This window comes from Nannospalax galili, unplaced genomic scaffold, assembly GCF_000622305.1.
Source record: "Nannospalax galili isolate Female #2095 unplaced genomic scaffold, S.galili_v1.0 scaffold858, whole genome shotgun sequence".
In the NCBI taxonomy this organism is placed as follows: domain Eukaryota; kingdom Metazoa; phylum Chordata; class Mammalia; order Rodentia; family Spalacidae; genus Nannospalax; species Nannospalax galili.
In genome coordinates, this window is record NW_008341877.1 from 573,127 (window position 1) to 595,866 (window position 22,740).

The window sequence follows — 22,740 nt, forward strand, 5'->3', positions numbered from 1 at the left end:
AATTGACTCTATTAAAAAATCAGTATACGTACCCTTTCCTCTAATATCAATAATTTTATTAAATGTCATTATAATTAAAATTTTAGCATTAACTGCTCATAACTTTGAACCAATCTGAAGCTTCAGTTTTTTTCATATTTCTTCCAAGCACAAAAAGTCTTTAGTTTGGAAGGCAGATGAACTATAACCAGGAAATTACTCATCTCTGTCTAATGTTAAAATCTACAAATAAGTTATATCTCATTGTGACAAAAATTATTGGAGTTAAGCTGCATTAGTGATATTATGTTTATATAGAAAAGTGGTAACAAAATCAGAGAAATAAAAAATCCCCAAGATCATGTAGTAATGAGGGATGGAATTGAAATTTATCATAAGGCCCTTTTCTTTTTTAGTTTTGAAGTTAAGGTACTTTTTTATTCTACAATCTGCTTAATTTTGAAAGTGAGTGATTAGGTTCATTAGGACAGGGGCAGGAAACACAGCATAACTGAAGCTCTGTCACATTCCCCCACCTCTGGGGCCGAAAAGTAGAGAGAAAGAGGGAGCAGAAAGGCCGCCCCTCCTTTTCATTTCGTTGTGCTGTCAGCTGAGCTGCTTCTGTGAAAAGTTTTGCAAGACTTGTTTCACTTTGGGTTTGGCCAGCACTGAGCCTGTTCTTCAAACAAAGACAGCCGGTTGCTAACTTCTGGTTGCTAGGTGTGGCTCCGTTCATATCCTATAAAATCAGGAGTCCAACACTCCACTTCCAGATTGAAATCTTCACAGGAGAGCCTCTCAGTAGCTCCTTGGAAGAAAGGAAAAGAAAAGGGTAAGCGTTGGTTTTGCTTTGCAGAGGGTTTTGAGAGTTTTAGAAACTTTTACTAAACCAGTGAAAACTCTACTTGGTTTGCTTTGGGCTTTGAAAAGAAGTTTCGTGAGTGTTTAAAAGACTACCGCTTCTGTAGGATTTGTGACTAGTCGCATTTAATAGGCTTTAATAAATCTTGCTGTAAAATTACATTGTGTATTAATATTTTAGGAACCATAAAGGGTAATGTTCGGCTGTTCTTCAAAACTGTGGCAATTTCCTTCGTTGCTCCGCCTTTGACTTACCGAAGGAATGGGGGAAAAAAGTGCGCATGTCCCCTGGTTGGCTTCAAAGAATGTGGTTTTCCTTCTCTCCGGCTTGGAATGTGTCTCCAGAGCTGTGTTTTGCCTCGCATCTTGCAGGGGTGGGAGCTAGGATACTGGCGGGTCCCAGAGAGACAGATGCTGCAAATTGTGAAGAGCTGTTTCAGAATAAAAGGCTTTCATATAGACTTTTTCTTTTTTGTAAGGAAAACCAAGTGAATTAAGACCGCAGCATGGAATTCATGCCCTCCTTAATTAACGTTTTGAAATTACGGTTATTTTTACTCGTAGTTTGAGACAGCCTGCTTATTACTCACTTCATTTCCAGAGGGAGTGGCCACATTCATTTTCCTATAATTTCTGTGTCATAGACAGGCTTTTCCAGTGCTCCTTTGAAAACCTAAGGGGAAAGGAAATATTTCTTGGGTGGTGTCAGATAAATTCTCTCATGGAATGCTGGAGGGGCCATATAAAAACTGTTTGACGTAGTAGTGTCTTGATTGTCCAGTGAGATAAGTTCATAAACTCCTTAGAAAGGCAAAAAGCAAATCTATCTAGAGTTTTACTATGTTGGAAATTTTTGCATGCTTATTACAAATGTTTCTTCTAGGACCTTTCTCTTAGCGCACTTAAAATGTTAATGAAATGCCTTGAGTTCCCATGTTTAAGGTGAGCCAATGAAGAAAGGTGTGACTCCTAAAATCATGTCTGAACTCTGAGAAATCAATATTCTCCTTCAGACTTGGAATGTGTTTTGGTAGATACAAACAAGGCATACTTCAGATGATTCATACGGAGTAAAATGCTGGTTTTCTATTTCTGAAATGGTCTCTTCTTCAGCACTGACTTTGCCACCCTAGCCCCAGGCCCAACCACATCTACCAGATACCCAAAGTGAAAATTACATTATTAAGGAACCAGCTGGATTTTGATACTTATTAAGCACTTTCTCAATCAAAATGGCTACCAAGGTTTATTTCTGAATATGATATTAGCTGGCTGTGTTGACTGTTATTCTCTCTAGATCTGTTCATTAGTGACATATTTAAGATCAGAGCAAAACAAAAGGACTTACTGATTTTTAGTGACAAACCATAACCATAAACAATTCTCAAACTTAACTATTTCTTCTTCCTTCAAAGTTGCATAAATTTATCAGGAAAATCAAAATTCTAATCTATCCAATGACTTCCTTCTTTAGATTAATTTTCCTTATCTATATTTATTCAAGGCGAAATGTCAGCTAGGTGCTTCAGAACTATAATGGATGTAAGAGACTGTTTATCTCTACATTCTTATTTAACTAATGAAAACCATCTGGAGAAGTTTAATGTTTTTGTGAGGTCAGATTTCCAGTTAAAGAAAATTAAAATAAGGCCTGTAACACCCTGAATCTTCTGTTTAAAATACTGTAATTATGGGTCTTATGTGTTTGTTAAATTTGTATAGATGGTTCCCGATGTGCTATTTGTTAATTTGCCAGGGCTTAGGAGCATACTGAATGCTAGGCAATTCACCAGGAATTGGAGGTGCATGATGTTGGCTCTGCCTTCGGGGAAGACTGCCGGGAGTACAGATGCCAACACAAAGTGATAATGCATTACGGCCTGAGACTAGTGGACAGGCGAAGGCAATACCCTTCAGAACTTCCCTCAGTGCAGTGCTGAGCTTCCTGGAGATGTGATAAATCCTCTATGCTGAGTCTTCACTAGAAATAGCAGTTAGTCAGGCAAAAGACAGTGGGTGTGGAGGAGGAATGAGCATTTCAGGCAACAGAAACTCCCTATGCATAAGCTTGAAGCAAAATATCCAGGAGCTACTTTCATAAAGTGGTTCTTCAAAATGATGTCACTGTATAGTCTAATTATCTTCCCCATGTGGCCTTGAATAGTCTAATTATCTTCTGCCTGTGGGTAGGTGTGGGAAGGACTTACGAAAGGTTGTTTAAGGAACAAGTGAGCATAAGGGAAAAGCTTATGACAGTAAACTCCCTCAGGCTGCAGTGAAGCCTACTATGACAGTCTCCAGGAGTGAATGAATTTGATTCTCAAGTGGATTAAAAATAATATTGATCTTGTCTTTACCTTTTTGGTCACTAACTTAAAGTAATATACAATAGTTTTAGTAAAAAAAGAAGTATTTATGAATCCTGACCCTTCGACCAGGAAATCGGTCTGAAAATGACATCCTGTTGTCCTAGATAAAAGAAATGGGGATGATGAAAAGTATTTGTCCAGGAAAGGGCTAAGTTGCCGCTGCTGTCACTGTGGAACTAAGCGTTCTCGCATGTCACAGGAGGTACACCATAAAGATGTCTTCTCTAGGATATACTCTGTTGAGTGAAATAAGTTACTCAATGTGCATTTTTTTACTTTGGACTTTGCAATGAATATATAAAGTGTTGTAACCAGGAAAGCATGGTAAGCCACGAAACTCACCTTTCCTCTAAAATTCTGGAAGCAACTTCAAGAAAAGAAACATGACGCTGACTATATATAGATGCACAAAAATGTTAATCTTGAGAAAGCTAAACATTTAATCCACACATAAGCTTAAACTGGAAGGTAGCGCACATTCACAAAAAGATTATTAATTAGAGGAAATAATAAGCACTGTTAACTTGCATGTAGGTTGGCCTAGGTATATAAATAGCCAATTTTGTCTTCACATTAGCTCATCCTAATCCTAGATACAAACTTGGATTGAGATCATTGGTAGGTAGGTGAAATATATGTTGATCTGAAACAAAATTATAGTTTTTAAAAGATGGAAGAAAGAACTCCTTTTTGGAAATAACCCAGTTAAGTTTATCTCCACGCAGTCTAAGTACTAAGCAGGTGGAATTGGCCAGCAATGAAATCTGCCTAAATACTTTTACTGAGGTGTCTGTGAGGTGCTTTATATAAAGTAGTTCTGTTAATATAGGTGCTTGGCTTTAGGCACTTACCCAGCAGGCCATGATAAAAATCAATTTTCTTTAGAGCTATTGTGTGCATTCATCCACAATCTTGGTGTCTTTAAGCTTTACTAAGCACTAGAAGATGTCTGGCTGCCTTAGGATTCCCTCTTCCTCCATGGGCTTTGCTGAGGATGGTGCTGGTCTGGATGCTTTGCTTTTCTAGACTATGCTGGTGGGCACACCCTTCAGGAAAATACTTCAAACTAGAGTGGAAGAGCTCAGAAGATGGAAGGGCAAAGCTGTTTTCTCTAGGGACACTTGTCAAACAAATTTCTGAACCTTCTTGTTTTTGTTATTTTGTGTAATACAATTATCATAGTCACATCATTATTTCACTAAGCTTTCCTAGTTTTTGAAAAAAGAAATTTGTGCATTATACATTTTTTTTTTTTTGGTCTTTTTGAGACAGGGTCTCCCTGTAGCCCCAGCTCTCCTGGAACTTACTATGTAGACCAGGCTGGCCTTGAACTGACAGAGATCTGCCTGCCTCTGCCTCTCAAGTGCTGGTTTGACGGTTTTTCTTTCTTAATTGAAAACAATAAAATACTGAACTTTCTACTAAGTGTTAGAGAAGCACTTTGTCAAGGACCAATCATTTAATTAGTTTGAAGATTCTGTTTTGCTAAGGACCAATCATATCGCTCATTTTTAAGGATTCTACTTTACTAGAGGCGTGGATATGACAGTCAAGATAGCAACTCTGAATGTTGAAACTTTGCTGGAATTGCTCTGAAGTTTTGTGTGTGCCAAATGTGTGGTAAAACTATGAAATTCTGTGTGGCAACAGAAATTGCAGCAGATTAGACTGTGGCAGGAAGTACAGTCTCCTGCACGATTGCATATCCTGACTTTACATTAGGAAACAACTTTAAAATTATTGATGGCTGGAGAGGAAGCAGTCCATTAGTGAATGCACCCCATATTGGCTCTTCACACCAAGGACAGCTCAGTAATTTGAACAGGGCCCAGGGTAATCGAGTGGGGACTGTTTCTGCTTTGAGCATTATTTCCCTCAAGCACTGAATGTCATTACTCGGAACTGTTGTCATTTTTTTCAGTAGGTATGGATTGAAATTCTTTGTCTGAACTTGCTGTTAAGACATCAACTTGATTTCTGGATCATAAGTCATATGGCTGCATACGTGACTTTAAAACTGCAGAGATGTTCTTTCCAGTCTCCCTCAAGGGTAGTCACATGAGCCATCTCCAGAGGGTGTCAGAGGTAGATTAGTGCAGGCCCTGAGCAGTCTCAGGCAAAAAGGATCACTGGTGGCCATCTGTGTAGGTGGAGACAACAGGTTAATTTTCAATAAACTTCAAGTTTTTAAAATACATATGTTCTTTTAGATGCAAATATTACCAAACCATGACAGCAGCTTTAAAACTTCCTCTACGATAGTTGCCAAAAGATCATGTACATATAGCCTCACCCAAGTTCTTTTTGTCCAAATAACAACCAAAACATGTAGAAACTAATTATGTTTCCTCTGCGTGTATGTCAGGCAGACAGAGAAAACATGTAATTTGTGTGTGTGTGTGTGTGTGTGTGTGTGTGTGTGTGTGTGTAAATACACAACTCAAATAGGGGAAATGTGAAAATATCAGTTATACAAATAAATTCATACCAAGCAATGTGAGTTGATTCAGTTCTGTAGATAGTTCCTGGTTACTTTACTTTGTAAACGTAAACATGCCTTTTCTCCAGCCACTACTTTGGCACACAGATGATCGAATGGCACACAGAATAGGCATGCTGTTCTCAGCTCTTCACCACGGTGCCTAATGAATGATCCTTTTGAAACACAAAGGGACTCTTTCCACAAATGTGATGATTTTCCCCTGAGCTTCGGACGTATATTTAAATTCTTTGTTACAACTTCTGTCAACTGTTCTTCATCGAGCAAACTTAATTCATCTTCCCAAACATAACAGTTTTTCTCTATTTTATTCTCTTCAACATTCTGCCAGATTAATTTTGACTAGTTTCAAGAAAGGCTGTGCTAAACCAGCACTTTGTCTGAAAAGTTTCCTTACTCTTTGATGTTTCAGATGACGAGCACATACCAGCTCTAGAGTCCTTGAGGCAAAGGACAGTATTTTAAAGCTTTTGGATCCTCAGTGTTTGGCACCTGGGGACTGGGCTGTAAATTTATACCAGTGATGTGGCATGGAATAGTTATCTGATTGTTAAAGGATGGTCTGAACATACCGTAAAAAAGCCCAGTTTTTGAGTGGAGGCTATGGACACTTAAAATACCTACACCTCACATCTTATATTCCAAAGAATAATCCCAACAAGAAAGATTACTCTCTGTTGCTGTGTCTTGCGTGTGTAAAGGTAGTGTTTGTGGGTGTCAAGTTTGTTATATAAAAGCATCTACCCATTTTCTTTTCAGACACTTCTTTAAAAATGGCAATGGTAACAGAATTCCTCAAGCAGGCCTGGTTTATTGACAATCAAGAACAGGAATACATTGTAAGTAATAGTAACAAAATGACTTAGTTACCATATTAAAATAAACACCAATATGAGTGAATGGGCACTAATGTATATCTTTCACATCCACAGGATACTGTGAAATCATCCAAAGCTGGCCCTGGGTCAGCAGTGAACTACTACCCCGGCTTCAATCCATCCTCAGATGTTGCTGCCTTGCACAAAGCCATAACAGTCAAAGGTGGGTGTGTCTCTCTGTAAAGTCTCCTGAGCATTTCAGAGCAGCTGTTTAAATGGTTATTGGAAACCTAAGTGATAGTTTTTCATTGAGAAGACAAAAAGATTATTGTGGCACAAGGACTTTTATTGATTTTATATATACATATAATATCTTAGCACTAGAGAGGCTGTGGCCAGATGATTAGCAATTTAAGGCCTTCATGGGCTGTGTAGTTAGAATCTTTCTCAAAAGGATTATGGTGTATTTGCTTTCAGTACTTAGGAAATTTTGGTCAGTGGTGGAACCGTGTTCCTAAAATAGATATCCTAAAATAAAATTGTTTCTAGTAGGAACCAATACTGATCATGTTTAGGGTTTGAGCTTGCATCAGACGAGAATACTGAAGTCCAGGAACAATTACCTTGTCCCTTACTTTCTCATTCAAATTAATGAAATGCAACCCTATGTTTATCAGCTAATAAGTCTTGTAGCATTTAATTCCTAGGCTAACACAGTTATATTTCTTGGTTTGTTACAAACTTCACTGAGCACATCTTGATAATGAATCATTTTATGTCAGTTGTTGGTGATTAAGAAAACTGATGTTAAAACAGCAGATGCTTTATCTCCAGGTGTGGATGAAGCCACCATCATTGACATTTTAACCAAGAGAACCAATGCTCAGCGCCAGCAAATCAAGGCCGCGTACTTCCAGGAGCATGGAAAGGTGGGGGAGCCGTAAGCTCAGATGTTTGGTCATATTTATGTCTACACACTATTCTGAAGCACAGTCCCTAGTTCTTTCCATCCTAATCACCCATTAGCCCTAAGATGGAGTTTGCATTGTTTGTCTCCTTTATTGCAATCCAATCAGTTCTAGCAAATTCACTCAGTTCATAAATTGGCCAATCTCGGTATAAGTTTTTGTGAAGGTGATGTTCTGTGTTGAAGACAATATATCAATTTAAGCATAATAAACATCGAAATTACTACAAAGAATAATTTGCTCTGATTAAAATGTATTTTGGGGGCTGGAGAGATGGCTCCGTGATTAAGAGCACCGGCTGCTCTTGCAGAGGATCAGGTTCGAGTCTCAGCACTCACATGGTGGTTAACAACCATCTGTAATGCCAGGTCCAGGGGATCCAATGCCCTCTTCTGACCTCCACAGGCATTGTACTACATGGGTGTATCTATATGCAGGTGCTACACTCATACACATAAAATAGAAATAATAAATAAAATACTTTTAAAAAAGAAATGCACTTTTTACTGAAACTAAAAATGAACTGTTTAGTGAAGAAATCTAAAGTTTTTACACAATTCTGCTATAAGTAAACACTATATCTTTTATAGCAAATATGGGTAGCTTATTTTTAAATAAGTGTAATTAGAAAACTGCAATATAACATTTTTTTAAAATTATAGTGCTTACTAGATCGCTGAAAACCTCAAAACTTGAAAGAGCTTTTTGTGTTTTCAGCTTTGTGATTCATTCCCTTTAAAAAAGACCGAGTCACAATCATTTAAGATGTTACCAATGGATTTGGGAAACTTCATCTAATCCCTCTAGTTCTAAAAGATAAAGATGACATTCCTAAATATCCAGTTTGCTTTTCAGCAGGGAGGGGCAGAGTTATAGAACATGAGGACTTAGGGATCAGCAGTGAGATGCCCTAAAAGTCAGGAATACTACATCTTGTATCACTTAGCATATAACTTACAGAAACCTTGATTCTTGTTTATAGCCCCTGGATGAAATTCTGAAGAAAGCCCTTTTAGGTCACCTGGAGGAGGTTGTTTTAGCTCTGCTAAAAACTCCAGCCCAGTTTGATGCAGATGAACTACGTGCTGCCATGAAGGTAAGGTATTCACTTTAAGAAAAAAGTAGCTTTCTTCAGGAATATGTACAGGGAAAGTTTATTGTCACTGTCACTGTATCTTCATTATCTAGCCTGACATCAGTCAATGCTTAATGAATGAGAAAATTAATAATTCAGCAACTCAGTACATATATGAAAATAGAAATGTTGCTACTAATGTCCTTGTAATTTAAATATGTAAGTAAAGAATGTGTAAGTCAAATATCTACATTTTTCATATCTTTATCCAGAATACTAAAAATAAATTCACTTTGCTTTAGAAAAATATAATAGAGCTCATATAATTATTAAATATTATGGGAAAATTGATAAAATGACAAATTACAACAAAATTTGTGAACGCAAACTATTTGATTCTCTTGAATAAAAGAATTTTATATGTATTTTCCTTTCCTTAATTTCAGGGACTTGGAACTGATGAAGATACTCTGATTGAAATTCTGGTATCAAGAACAAACAAAGAAATCAGAGAAATTAACAGGGTCTACAGAGAGGGTAAGAGGTCATCCATCCATCCAATGCCTTACTTGTACAGGAAAGCAAATACATCAGCTTAACATCAGCTATAGATATTAATTATGGGTGTCTAGAAAGGCTATACCTTAAAATGTTCCCTTATTACCTGTATATCCATACATGCTGTTACCAGGGAACTTTCAGGCTGTTGGTATGCTGATGTGAGAATGCGGGTCCCAACCTACATGAATCTTACACTTTAATAGAAAATGTCTTCTAGAAAAAATGAGTACAAGTTGTTACAATGAGACTTTCAGTTCAGGGCATTGCATGTAAATGATTTTCTGAAAACATTGTTCTATTATCAAGATATTTATTGCATAAAAACTACCATGTGTCTTTTATTTTGAAAAGAATATATAATAAAAAAATATTTCAGAACAGAATGCTTTTCTTTGAAAAGGTAATAGGCCTTTTATGAGTTTTAATTGTTAGTTTTACTATTATGAACATAAAAGATTCAGTTCTACTCTCTGGTTACATGCATGGGGTTGAAAACCATCCATGGATCATCTTAACTAGTGAAGCCTTTGATCAAATGAGACATTTCACACTGCAGTGGGGATAGTGCCAGTCTCCTTGCACGTCTAGTTTCCCTGAGCTACTGGCTATTTTATTTTTCTAAACTAATATGTAACTCCATAGAGAACCTTCCTGCCTGGTTCTCTTACCAAGCACCAAGGGTTCAGTAGACATTACACATTATTCTCAATGTAAGTGAACCAAAATAAAGAAGCGTTAAACCACGTTTTCTGCAAATCTTATTTTGTAACCAATGTTTAACTTAAATCCACCAACAGTAATAATAATCCAAGAGACATAATTATTCAGTTTTTGGTAAAACATTGTTTACAAAGGTAAACAGCCATATTTTGCTATGACACCAAAGACATAGTCCAGAGATAGCTTATTAAACTGCTCTTTTTCTGATTCATTATAGTTATTTCTTCTATTAAAGCACTATTTTATACAGTTCGATATATATGTATAAACAAGACATTTAAATAAACATACACACATATCATTAAACTATACTATGTATAAGATACTTATAATTTTAAGGTAAATAAATAGCTTATGTTCAAACAAGTAAATAGTTGTTCTATTCATTCTGTTGCTTACATTTTGACATATTGTATTTCAGAAGTAATTATTTGATAACATATATCTAACAAACTCATTCTTGCTAACAAATATTTACTGCTCTGAGTTTCATTCACAGTGTTACTCAAATTGTTCCCATTGACCTATAGAGAATTATGTTACAATCTAAAACTTCTCCTCTAGTTTGTTGTTACATAAAAAATTTTAAAATGTGTTCTGTAAATTGTTAGACATTGTAAACTATAAGTTAATGCAGACTTGTTAGATACAGTTATTTTATTACTAGCATCATTGTTTTCCAATAATTCACTGAAAAAAACAACTTTTTTTCTCGCTTTTTAGAGCTGAAAAGAGATCTGGCCAAAGATATCACTTCAGATACATCTGGAGACTTCCAGAAGGCTTTACTTTCTCTTGCCAAGGTATATATAACTCAAATGCTTCCAGAAATGTCTTTGCTTTTATAAAGAATAAAATCTTAAGAATTATGATCTCTTTCTATATATGAGAAACTTACTGTTCCATTTAAAATTAATAGTGCTTAATTAGTAAATTATAATCGTGTTTATTTGAGGGAACAATGTGCTATTTTGATATACATGATCTGGATTTAATCACTTAAACTAAATGATTTATCGATGACCTCACTTGCCTATCACTTTATAAGGTAAAACATTTGAAGTTTCTTCTCTTACTTATTTAGAAATATACCCTGCATTGTTGATTATTCGTCCTCTTACTATGCAGTACATCCCGAAATGTATTCTTTCTTTCTATTTTGAACTGTGTCCTTTCACCAACATCTTTACTCCCCACCCCACCTCCTCTGGTCATTATCAATCTATCTTCACATTCCTGAGTTCACTTTATTTAGACAGCATCTCTAAAGGAGGCCACACACTACTGGCCTTTGTCTTCCTTATTTTTCTTAGTATAATGTTCTTGCAAACATAAATATCCTTTTGAGTCTCTTTTCCTTGAAGACTGTCTTATTTTAAGAGAATTAAGTTAATCCTGTGATTGCAGTCTACATACAAGCTTACAAAAAGCTGGAATGTTTTTCAGGGTGACCGTTGTGAGGATTTCCTTGTGAATCACGATTTGGCTGATACAGATGCCAGGGTAAGCGAAGTTGACACAGTAACACTGAAGCAAATCTTCCTGTTCTCTGCGTGGTCACCATCTTACACCTTTCACAAGGAATCGGATCTCAGGCACTTTGAGATGACAATGGATTTTTAATGTTCATTAAATTAGACACAATTTCATGTAGCCCAGGAATAAAAAATGTAGTCTGTATTTCCAGTTGATCTCATCATTCATAAAACCAGAGAGAACTGAAAGAGAACAATCAGAATTTGATTTGAATTTTTATTTTACCGAGTATTAAAAAAAAAAACAATTATATATGTAAGATCTTGGCCGATAGTGTATGCCGACCTCAAATTTGAAATCCCCCTCCTTTAGGGATTAGAGGTACATGTCAACACATCCAGCTGGGAAAAGAGATTATTATTGAGCACAGTGAAAGCACTGAATGTGTCTAGTATTGTTTTGACAGAAATTGTGCAAGCATATGAAAAAGCAGCACTTAGGGTTAAATAACTGCCCATAACAAGATTATTCTTATTTATTGACATTTCTGAATATGTTTCAATTTCCAGACTCTCAGGGCTCTTTAATGTATGTTTGTGGAGACTACATGAATTAGTTTGACCCAGGAGGATGGTAGAAATTAAAATTTTAGGTTAACAGAACACATTTGTGACAAAAGAGCAGGGATTGTCTTTTGAATTTGCAGAGGAAGAAAAATTGTAGCTTGATAAAGTTAAATTATTTGTCTAAGATTATACAACTTTTAGAGCTGCAATTTAAATTTAGAAATTGTAGTATGGGGCTAGAGAGATGGCTTGGCAGTTAAGAACACTGACTGTTCTTGCAGAAGACCCAGGGTCAAATCCCAGGACCCATATGGCAGCTAACTACTGCCTGTAACTTCAGTTCCAGGGGATCCGACAGCCTCTTCTGTCCTCCGTGGGTGTTACATGACACGTGTGCACTTACCTACATGCAGGCAATACATGCATACACATAAAGTAAAAATAATAAATAAAATTTTAAAAATATATTTTTTTAAAAGTGCTTGTCCTACCTGGACTATGCAGTTTTAAAAAAAAGAAACAGAAAAAGAAATTGTAGTATCAAATTCTAATGTCCTTTAGTAGCAAATGTGTTTATAGAGAAAATATGCCAGATCTAGGCAATGGTTGAATTATTAATTTATTGGTACTGATTACTGAAAACTTCTTTGAACAATGAAGTATAAAAATGTACTTTACAGAATCCCTCTGTAAAGTAATGCTTTTTAAAGCAATTAACTCAGCAAACAGATATTCAGATATTCTGAAAACATGTACTCAGTCTGCCATATTTACAAAGGACCTTGAGAAATATTTGACAAAAATTAAGATCCCTGTCTTTAAGAAGGACCCAAACTTAGTGCTGCCTACTCTGACTGTATTATGTAAAAAATAGCTGTCTAGGCAATTTTAAGGAGAGCTAACATTTCTGTGTGTATATCATTGCAGCACATGGTCAAGTGCTTACATATGGATTTCTTGACAGGCTTTATATGAAGCAGGAGAAAGGAGAAAGGGGACAGATGTAAACGTGTTCTGCACAATCCTGACCACTAGAAGCTATACCCATCTTCGCAGAGGTAACGAGGAATGTTTTCTGGAATGTGTTTATTAAATAACCAATTTTCTTTATTGAGGACAAGTAAGAGGAAAGAAAATATGTAGTCTTAGTCAGAGTCCCTTCTATGTCAGATGGGTGCAGTGAAGCTTGCCCATTACTGCTTTAGCCTATTCATCAGCTTTGTAAAGCTACCATTGCATGCCATTGTGAATATATTTTGTGACTTTGGGATGGGTCCACCATTTATTTTTCATGGTTTCGATTCTTTTGAAAGTTTTAGAATAACAATAACAATAAATATAAATAAAATAGAATATGTGAAACAGAAAAATAAGCAACTGCCCAAACCTTGGGGCTTAGTGAAGGAAAAAATGGGTAGATGTTCAATAAACAAAACAAAAACCATCAAGAATCATTTCCTTTGAGGACAAGAATTAGTTGTGAGTCTTTGGAAAGACAAAGCACATAAATTCTACAAAGTTCCTTATACCAGCACACTGATTCCTAATGTTAAGTAAGGGAAATTTTCTGTGCTGATATTAAAAGAAGATGGAAAGCTGGGGTTAGAGAGATGGCTCAGCAGATAAGAACACTGTTTGTTCTTGCAGAAGTCCTGGGTTCGAATCCCAGCACACACATGGCAGCTAACAACTGTCCATAACTCCAGTCCCAGGGGATCCAACAGCCTCTTCTGACTTCCTCAGGCTTTGCACAACACGGGTACACTTACCTACATGCAGGCAATATACGCATACACATACAAAATAAAAATAATAAAATATTTTAAAAGAAGACGGAAAGGACTTTTGCCTTGGGAGGTATTACTGGCCTAACTGTCAATAACATGGCATTTCTGATAACTTTTGGCACTTCTAGCATTTCTACAAAATAGATTTGAACACCCAAATATTCATGTGAGTTGCATTCCCAACAGAAGATTAAGGAAGATGTGTTACATCAAGTCACACAAATACCCTTAAAAGTGTGAAGTTCTATGTTCTATGTTCCTTGAGTCAGTCACCTTGATTTTGCAAAAGTCTGCTTAAAAACAGGATGCTTTGTACTGATGTTTAATCTAATATTCAGTGTTTCAGAATTATAAAAAGTACAGTCAGCATGATATGAACAAAGTTCTGGACCTGGAGCTGAAGGGTGACATTGAGAATTGCCTCACAGCCATTGGTACGTAGGCCTTGGACAGGAAGAGTTCAAACCTGGATTTGTATACCCGTGTTTTCATTGCTGTCCTCTTCAAAAACAAAGTAAGAAAAATAAGCCTGCAACTACATGCATCTATACATCTGTGTCAGACTGAAGAAGAGATAAGGTGGCCTTATTAATGGCGAGAAAAGCTTGTCTCCTCTTCAGAACATGGAGGAGTGGAATACATGAACTGAGCACTTGCTTGTGTGAAAGAGTGCACCAAGCAGGACACAGCACCCAGGCAATTCTGAATGGTCGCCAAGAGCAATGAATTCAAGTCCTGGTGTAATATTTGTTAGTTGTGTGGTCTTGAGCAAGTCCAGGAGAATATAAGATGGTAGGTCTGGGTTAACTTCTGATGTCATCCATGGTGTCCTGATGGCCAAAAGCCTGGAGACCTATGTTAATAAGCAGTATTTCCCAAATGTCAGCATGTCAGTGAATCCCACATGCATATTCTTTAGCAGGTCTTGGAACCAGCTGTGGCCGATATCAGTGCTGCTGTTCACAAATCCCACGTTGAGTAGCAACATAAAGAAAGGCCCCTATAGACATAGGCTGCTATTTTGTTTGGACAGTTTATATTTAAATTTGTCCTGTTGTAGTACATTGAATTTGTTCATTTTACAACATAAGTCACATGTTTACTTGTATGACTGTGGATACTTCCTAGTTTCTCTACAGCTGCAGAGAGGAAGGATAGTAGTGATTATTAGAGTTGTCCGGGAAGAATGAAGGTGGTTAGGAAATAGATTATATTGTGGGGGTGTGCTGGAAATGTGGGAGAGTCATTCTGTTTTCTAATGAGCGAAATGCCTGACATTAGGACGGAGCGACAGAACCCCTCCTGTAAACTTCCTTTCTTTCATATTCACCTTTCTACTTCTGTAATGAATACATCAACTGAATTTGCCTTACAGTGAAGTGTGCCACCAGCACCCCAGCTTTCTTTGCCGAGAAACTTCATCAGGCCATGAAGGTACCGTTCTACTTACATGGTTTACTTAGAAGAAAAATTACTTGTATATAGAAGAGCAGAGAACTTAGATATGATTATGAGATGAGTTGGCAGGAGCTTTAATGGGTGATTTGGGGTTTTTCGTTTGTTTGTCTGAGACAGGATCTCCCTATAGCCCCAGCTGACCTGCAATTCACTGTGTTGACCAGGCTGGCATTGAACTCATAGAGTTACTTCCTCTGCCTCCCAAGTGCTGGGATTGAAGGTGTGAGCCACCACGCCTGGCCTTAATGGGTGATTTTTAATTTGCTTAAAACACGAGTTTCCAAGGGTTACCTAGTTTTCCTTTTAATGTGTTCTTTTAATAACCTACTTCCATGAAGGTTGTGACTTTTATAATCTTCAACTTTATAAGTTTTCTCTGTATTGTGATGCTCTTTTCTATGCCACAAACTAATAGTGGATCTTTTAAAATGTTATTGCAATGTTACAGAAATAGGTGGTATTAAGCTTTATTTGAGTTACAAGTGTGGTGGCATACACCTTTGATCCTAGCCCTCACGAGATAGAGACAGGCAAATCTCTGTAAATTGGAGGCCAGCCTGATCTATACTGAGTGAATTCCAAGCCAGCCAGGGATACATTCTGAGACCCTTAAGATGCTTCACTGATTTCACTTCTACTTTATTCTCTAGGAAGAATGCTGCTGTGTAGAGTCTTACCTCTGGGCTTAGACTTTGAGCTCTCTAAATAATAGTTATGATGTTATCTTTATTTTTCCTTCCAATTCACAAACAAGGAAGCTTTCACAGAGGAAATGGGGGGGAGAGAAAATTAATATAGGCATGATTATACAGACTGTGTGGAAGGGTAAAAGGTACTTCTCTAAAATTTGTGGTCTTCAATGAGAGATCGTCTGAATCTAATAAAACAATGATTTTCCTGGACAGGGAGCTGGAACTCGCCATAAGGCATTGATCAGGATTATGGTCTCCCGTTCTGAAATTGACATGAATGAAATCAAAGTATTTTACCAGAAGAAGTATGGTATCTCTCTTTGCCAAGCCATTCTGGTAAGTTGAAAGTTTCATAATGGCACCTCCACAAATAAAAGTTCTCTGTTCAACATTTTCCAAAACCATAGCTGATAAACTGCATAACTATGATGAATTTAATTTGCTATGGTGATGCTTCATAAATAAATAAAACTTCACTTAATTAAATCTACTGTTCTCTTCTGGAGAACTAAGTGCATTTTTAAGTTTAGAAATGCTTTTCCTTCTGTGCATAACTATTCTATAATATTTCAGAATTTTGACAGTATGCATATACATCATGATTTATTTTGTACATATGCTGAAGAATGAGGAATTTGATGCTGATTAAATTTTTATTTCTTTCTTTTTATTTTATGTGTATGAGTGTTTTGCCTGCATGTATATAAGTGCACCTGTGTCATGCAAAACTGCAGAGCTCAGAAAAGGTCATGGAATCCCCTGGAACTGGAGATAGAGATGGTTGCTAGTCATGTGGGTGTTGGGAATTGAACCCAGGTGCTCTGCAAAAGCAGCCAGTGCTCTTAACCACTGAGCCATCTCTCCATCCCCCTAAAATTAATTTTTTTGCATTTTACATTTTAGTAAAAATAATTTTTTCCTATGTAAATATTTAAAATATATGTTCAAGTCATATTATTAGACTGTTGAACAATAAGGCATAATGAAATGTCAAGGAGTTTGATCTTGTTGAAAGATAATTATTTAAATTCACATACTTTATATTTAACAATTAAAATCTACTAAGAACAAGTCAGAATATGACAGGTCCATAGTTTTCACTCTTTTTTTTTTTTTGGTCTTTTTGAGACAGGGTCTCCCTGTAGCCCCAGTTGACCTTGAGCTGGATATATAGACCAGGCTTGCCTTAAACTCACAGAGATTCACCTGTCTCTGCCTTTCGAGTGCTGGAATTAAAAGCGTGTGCCAACGAGTCTGGCTGGTTTTCATTCTTTAAAATGTGTGACTGAAATACTTTCTCATGCATGATGTCAAATTATATCATTCTTTAATTCTATGATATATTTCATACTGAGAAAATAATGGTCCCAACACAAGGCTACTAGTTCAGAGGAGTTTTTATTCTGATTCTAGTTAGCTGTTGATTCTGTATATCATCCAAATGTATTGTTATTTAATTAGATGAACAGAATTTTGAACAAATATCAAGAAATACGATCTACTGTAATATATGACTGGGTCTACAGCTGATTCTACAAATACCGTGTTTCTTATGTAATTAAAATACCTTATGTTGGTCATGATTTTGCATTATGTTAAGTGTGCTCTGTTTTTCACTCAACAGGATGAAACTAAGGGAGACTATGAAAAAATCCTGGTGGCTCTTTGTGGTGGAAACTAAACTTTGAAGCAGTATGATCAGAACACCTGTTAGCTGTAGCTTTTTATTCTATCGCATAGGCTTAAACAGGAGATTCCTTCAGCTGTGAAGTCTGCTTACCTACTTTCTGAAAACTGTAGGCCATCAATCATATTTACATCACATCTGTATAATAGAGATAAACTTGTTTTGTTAATTACGTTTACCCCAAACTATAAGTCCCTGTAAACAGAGCTGGGTGTGGTGTTGCACACCTTTAATCCCAACATTCCAGGGGGTAGTCTGGTCTACAAAAGGAGCTCCAGCCCACCCCCCACCCAGAAATCCTGTGAACAAGTTGTTTTGGTAACTTTCCTGAGAAAAATGTTTATAGCTGAAAATAAAACCATTTTGTAAAACAATTTGTGTGTTATTATGCTACTGACTTTTCTAGTCTGAGTTTCTCTTTTTGTGTCTAATCCAATGGTTTAATTTGATATCAAGGAATGGCTCCTGAATCCAAGATTATAAATATTTAATGAAATAAACAAATAAACTTAAAATGGTGATTTCAGTAAACTATTTCTGAAACTTGAAAATGGACTCTAACATTTTATCATAGATTATGGTGTGGTAACATCTGTGTGTCAGTGCTTTTACCTTTTCATCTGGAAGAAGCCATTATTATAATTTGGCATCTGCTGTACTCCATGGACCAATATAAAAATGCCAGTGCCAATAAAAACCCCTTAGATTTCTTTCATGGTAATTGTATGTTTGTTTTTTTAAAAACATTGACAAAATTTTTCAGAGTGGTAATACCATTTTACTTCTGGATTTCTAGTGCATAATCTAGTTCTGAAGATAACATACACTTAAATATTTAAAAACAGAATGCTGGATATGATATTTCATGCCTTTAATCCCAGGACTCAGAAAGCAGAGGCAGGTAGATCTCTGTGAGATAGAGGCCAGCCTGGTCTAGCAAGATGAGGCTACAGGGAGACACTGACTCCAAAAACAAGCAAACAAACAAACAAAAAAAAACCAAGACAAAACAAAAACAAACAAAAAATTAAAAGTAGAGATATACAAGGGCTGGAGAGATGACTCGGTGGTTAAGAGAATTTGGTGTTCTTGTGGAAGACCCAGAGTCAATTCCCAGCACCCAAAACAAGCAGCTCACAGTCACCTCTAACTCTGGTTCCAGAGGATCCATTGCCTTCTTCTGGCCTTCACCAGCACATACATGCACATGGTGTACATATAGACAAGCAGGTACACACACACACACACACACACACACACACACACACATACACACACATACACATATGCGTGCGCACAATTGAAATAATTTTAAAAATAGAGGTAGAAACATATCTATCATGTACTCAGTGCTTTGCAGTTACAGAAACACTATTAATACTCCTTTTTTGGTCAAATATGTGATTATTTTTAAGTTAATACATACAACATAAGGCTCACACACATAGATAATGAGCACATGCTGGGTTGGACTTGGAGAAATAGAAACTAAATACAGTCAGCAATTCATCTTTAAATTTTTAAAGATTTATTTTTATTTTATGTGTATGAGTGTATTGCCTGCATGTATGTAAGTGCACCCATGATATGCATGCCTGCAGAGGTCAGAAAAGGGCATCGGATCCCCTGGAACTGGAATTCCAGACAGTTGTTAGCCACCATGTGGGTACTGGGAACCAAACTTAGGTCCTCCTCAAGAGCAGTCAATGCTCTTAAACACTGAGCCATCTCTAGCCCCAAATATGAGATTCAAGGCAGGATCACTACGAGTACAAGGTCAAGTCTGAGTGGCATCAGGAAATCCCTTGCATTGAGTACTTCCCTTTCGCTCATCATCCCAATGTGTCTAGTGGCCTGAGTTCCACACAGCATGCCTACATTCAGACAAGAAGGAGGAAGAAGGAAGCATGAGAACAATGCCAGCTCTTTCTATTCGCTATCAACTTTACTAATTTCTGTTCCTAGAAGCTTTCTCTATTCTCACAGGAGTCGAATGTATTTGAAGACTCACAGATGAGATTGGAAATAGAATGCTATAACTGGACTAGGCCAGTGGCTTTCAATCACAGGCATCTTTTGCTCCCCAAAAACTATGATGCTTTCAAGAGACATGTTTTGGCTGTTATGAATGAGCACTGAGTCTCACTTTCATACAGGCAAAGGATGTTGGTAAATACCCTCAATGTGCAGGGCCAAAGGCACAATACAGAATTGCCTTGTCTGAAAGGGCAGTGCTTTCAAGGTCATAAAACTAATTCAGTCTGACACTTGAGAACCAAACCAATCTGATGTTCCTTAGTAAGGAAAGCAGGACAGGGATCAGTGGAAAACTAACAACACTACCTGCTGTGCCTCCTGACCTTCTGCAATACTGAAAACATTGCTTGACTCAGTTCCCAAGCAGAATATACAAAATGAGTCCTGATTTTCATGTGGTCTGTTTCGGAACAGACTGAAATACTACCCAATGAAGTTACTCTAGTCCCGTAATACCTCACTGTAATGAGACAGGGAGTCTAAACTGAGTGAGAAGTGAAACCATAATGCCTTATCTTGAAATGTGGCAGTCCTAGAAAGACTCACCTAGTCTATCTAACACACTATTTAGCTTCTGGAAACACTTGACTTCTGGAAGTTCCTGCTCACACTCGAGTCTCATAGGCTAGAGACCCCTGTGTTGGGATTCCCACACCTCCAAACCTGCCCTGTGCTGGTGCTCTCAGACAAGACTGGACTTTTGAGCTACAGTGGGACTGTTTGTGGCCCAGTGAGACACAACGAAAAGTGAAAGGTGCCACCAGGGTTGTTGCTCAGGAGCCAAACTCTGTGGGCCATGGCCTGTGCCATCAGATCACATTCTACCCAGTGGACCTGACTGGGTGAGTGAACCATTGTCCAAGACTTCAGGAACTGGTAAAATGCCCCAAGGCACCCAGCTAGATAGATGTACCCACTTGGTAGAAAAGGAGCCTGATCAACTCCCAGCAATTTTCATAATTGCCTCAGAGACTCACAGGAAGGGTTCTGTCTGGAGTTTGTTATGAAAGAGAGTGCATCAGATTTGAATGACTGTGTGTGTGGCTCCATAGTCGTTGAGACCACAGAGTCTGACTGGGCCCTAAGTGGTTCTGTAGAGAATTCATACAGGTGACTGGGGCATAGGCTCCTAGGAAGGAGGCCTCTTCTACAGAGTCCTGTCTAGATCCAGGGTTTGTATGGAACTGCGTATTGCTAAGAAGCATTGATGAACAGTCAGGCAAGTGAGGTGATCTTCATCCTGAGCAGTGTCTAGCCAGGGGATGTTTGTCTTTCTCCTGCCACACCTACACAGTGGGAGCTTCACCATGGGAGAGTCCTCACTGCCCTAGACTATATGACCAAAATGGCACTGAGATGATGTCAGGAAAACTGAGAACGTTCTGTGAATTAGAATGGCCAAATCTGATGTTGAGTGGCCCCCAGAAGGAACTTTGAATATGACCAAGATTAAAGCAGTATAACATCTGGTAACTGGGGAACAAGGCCACCCAGACCAATTCCCATACATAGATTCTTGGCTGCAAGTGGCATTGATTTGCCCCCCATCCCCCATATGGTTCTGTGCTAACTGGCAAGAACAATGTAAGATTCTCATGACAAGAATCCAGTCTCAGTCAAGAAATCAAGGCCCCACCAAGGCTATGTCAAAATTCCAGGGAGACCCAGATAAAGCCCAGATGCTACTGCCTACTCATGGCCCTCTGCCTAGGGCAGAGGCCCTGCATTATCCAGAGAGTTCAGCCAGCATCATTATCTCCCTAGAGGCCTGAGGACTATACTTCTCCACCTAGGGCAGAGCCACCTCGACTCCCTTACAAGAGTTGGACAGCACTGATATCTCTTGCAAGGCTCGAGGTACCCTCACAGAAAGGGAGGCATCTCCTTTCAGCCTAGAAACAGCAACCTGCCCTCTAAATGTCCCTGTGAGAAACCAGAGGTCCCCACCATGTGGCACTGGATGGGAGTGTCTATGGAGGATAGTCTGTTATCTGCTAACAGTCCTTCTCGACCAAGATCTGCTTAGTTGGAAGAGTATACTCCCTCATACTCTGAGAAACCCCAGGCTATGATAGATTTAGTAAAGTCTATCTGTCACAATCACTTCCCTACCTGGGGAGACTGTGGCCACACCTAACAATCCTCAGCACCACTGAGGAATGGTGATGTGTGATGACTGATGCCCAGGAATGGTTGATGGCTCATATTCCAATGGGGAAAGTGAATGCAGAGGAGTGGATCAGCAATACCTTCCCAGAAGAAGATCCCTGCTAGATCCCTAACTGAGAGGGTGATGGGGCCAGCCTGAAGTGGTACAGTCTCTCCTCAAAGGGACTAAGTGAAGGAGCAAAGAAACCCAAGAACATGTCCAAAACAACCGAGATCCTCCAAAACCCAGAGAGAGCCCTTCTGACTTTTATGACAGGCTATGTGAAGCCTCCCATCTGTACAACAACTGGGACACCGACACCCCTGAAAACCAGTGAATGGTGAATGTTGCCTTTGTGGGTCGGCACAAGGAGATATCCAACAAAGTTGTAAAACTGTAGGGGTTTGTAGGAATGAACAACACCCAACTGCTGGAGGTTGCTGAGAAAATATTGATGAACAGGGAATAGATCGCCAGAAGGGAAACTGACTAAAGGATGAACCAACAGCAGGTCTCTTGGCATCCCTTAAACCCAGGTGGGACCACACAGAAACTAGACCTAAGTCTAGTACTCCCCTCCAGAAGAATCAATGCACCTAGTGCAGGAAATTGGATGCTGGAAAAATGAATTTCTCAATATAAATACAGGAGAGAAGGGGAGAAACTCAGAGACCAAAATAGGCTCATACCCCATATCAGGTCAAATCCCCCGCTACCAACTTAAGCAGGCTGCAGAATCATCTCTGACTGAAACATCCCAGGCTCAATAAGACTAGTTCCCTGCAAGCCCACAGTCAAAATGACAGTCGGGGGCACTTGATGGACTTTAAGATGGACACTGATGCTGAATATTCGGTCCTTACCAGGTCAATGTTGCGTGGAGGTTAAGAACTGTAATAGGAACTACCAGAGTCCCAACCAAGCGTCCTTGCTGTGAGCCTCACAGTTGCATCATAAGAAGACACCAGATGAAACACGAATCCCTCTACCATTCAGAGTATCGAATACCTTTTCTAGGAAGAGAGCTATTGTCTTAG

General features: G+C 38.2%; 1 protein-coding gene across 1 annotated transcript; it reads left to right on the plus strand.

Moving 5' to 3' along the window:
• Positions 1–663: 663 nt before the first annotated feature.
• Positions 664–18,068, plus strand: Anxa1 (annexin A1). The gene is made up of 13 exons (XM_008837555.3): positions 664–811; positions 6,469–6,548; positions 6,642–6,750; positions 7,362–7,456; positions 8,478–8,591; positions 9,017–9,107; positions 10,575–10,654; positions 11,298–11,354; positions 12,858–12,951; positions 14,019–14,114; positions 15,056–15,114; positions 16,044–16,166; positions 17,455–18,068. Exons 2-13 carry the CDS (start codon positions 6,483–6,485, stop codon positions 17,509–17,511), a joined length of 1,041 nt encoding a protein of 346 aa, XP_008835777.1. The 5' UTR covers positions 664–811; positions 6,469–6,482; the 3' UTR covers positions 17,512–18,068.
• Positions 18,069–22,740: the final 4,672 nt, after the last annotated feature.

Bases quoted from the DNA above. Each gene is read 5' to 3' on its own strand.
- Anxa1 (XM_008837555.3), top strand. From the start codon at position 6,483: ATGGCAATGGTAACAGAATTCCTCAAGCAGGCCTGGTTTATTGACAAT. The intron at 9,108-10,574 runs GTAAGAGGTCAT...CTCGCTTTTTAG, and splicing joins TAACAGGGTCTACAGAGAGG to AGCTGAAAAGAGATCTGGCC. The intron at 14,115-15,055 runs GTACGTAGGCCT...TTTGCCTTACAG, and splicing joins GAATTGCCTCACAGCCATTG to TGAAGTGTGCCACCAGCACC.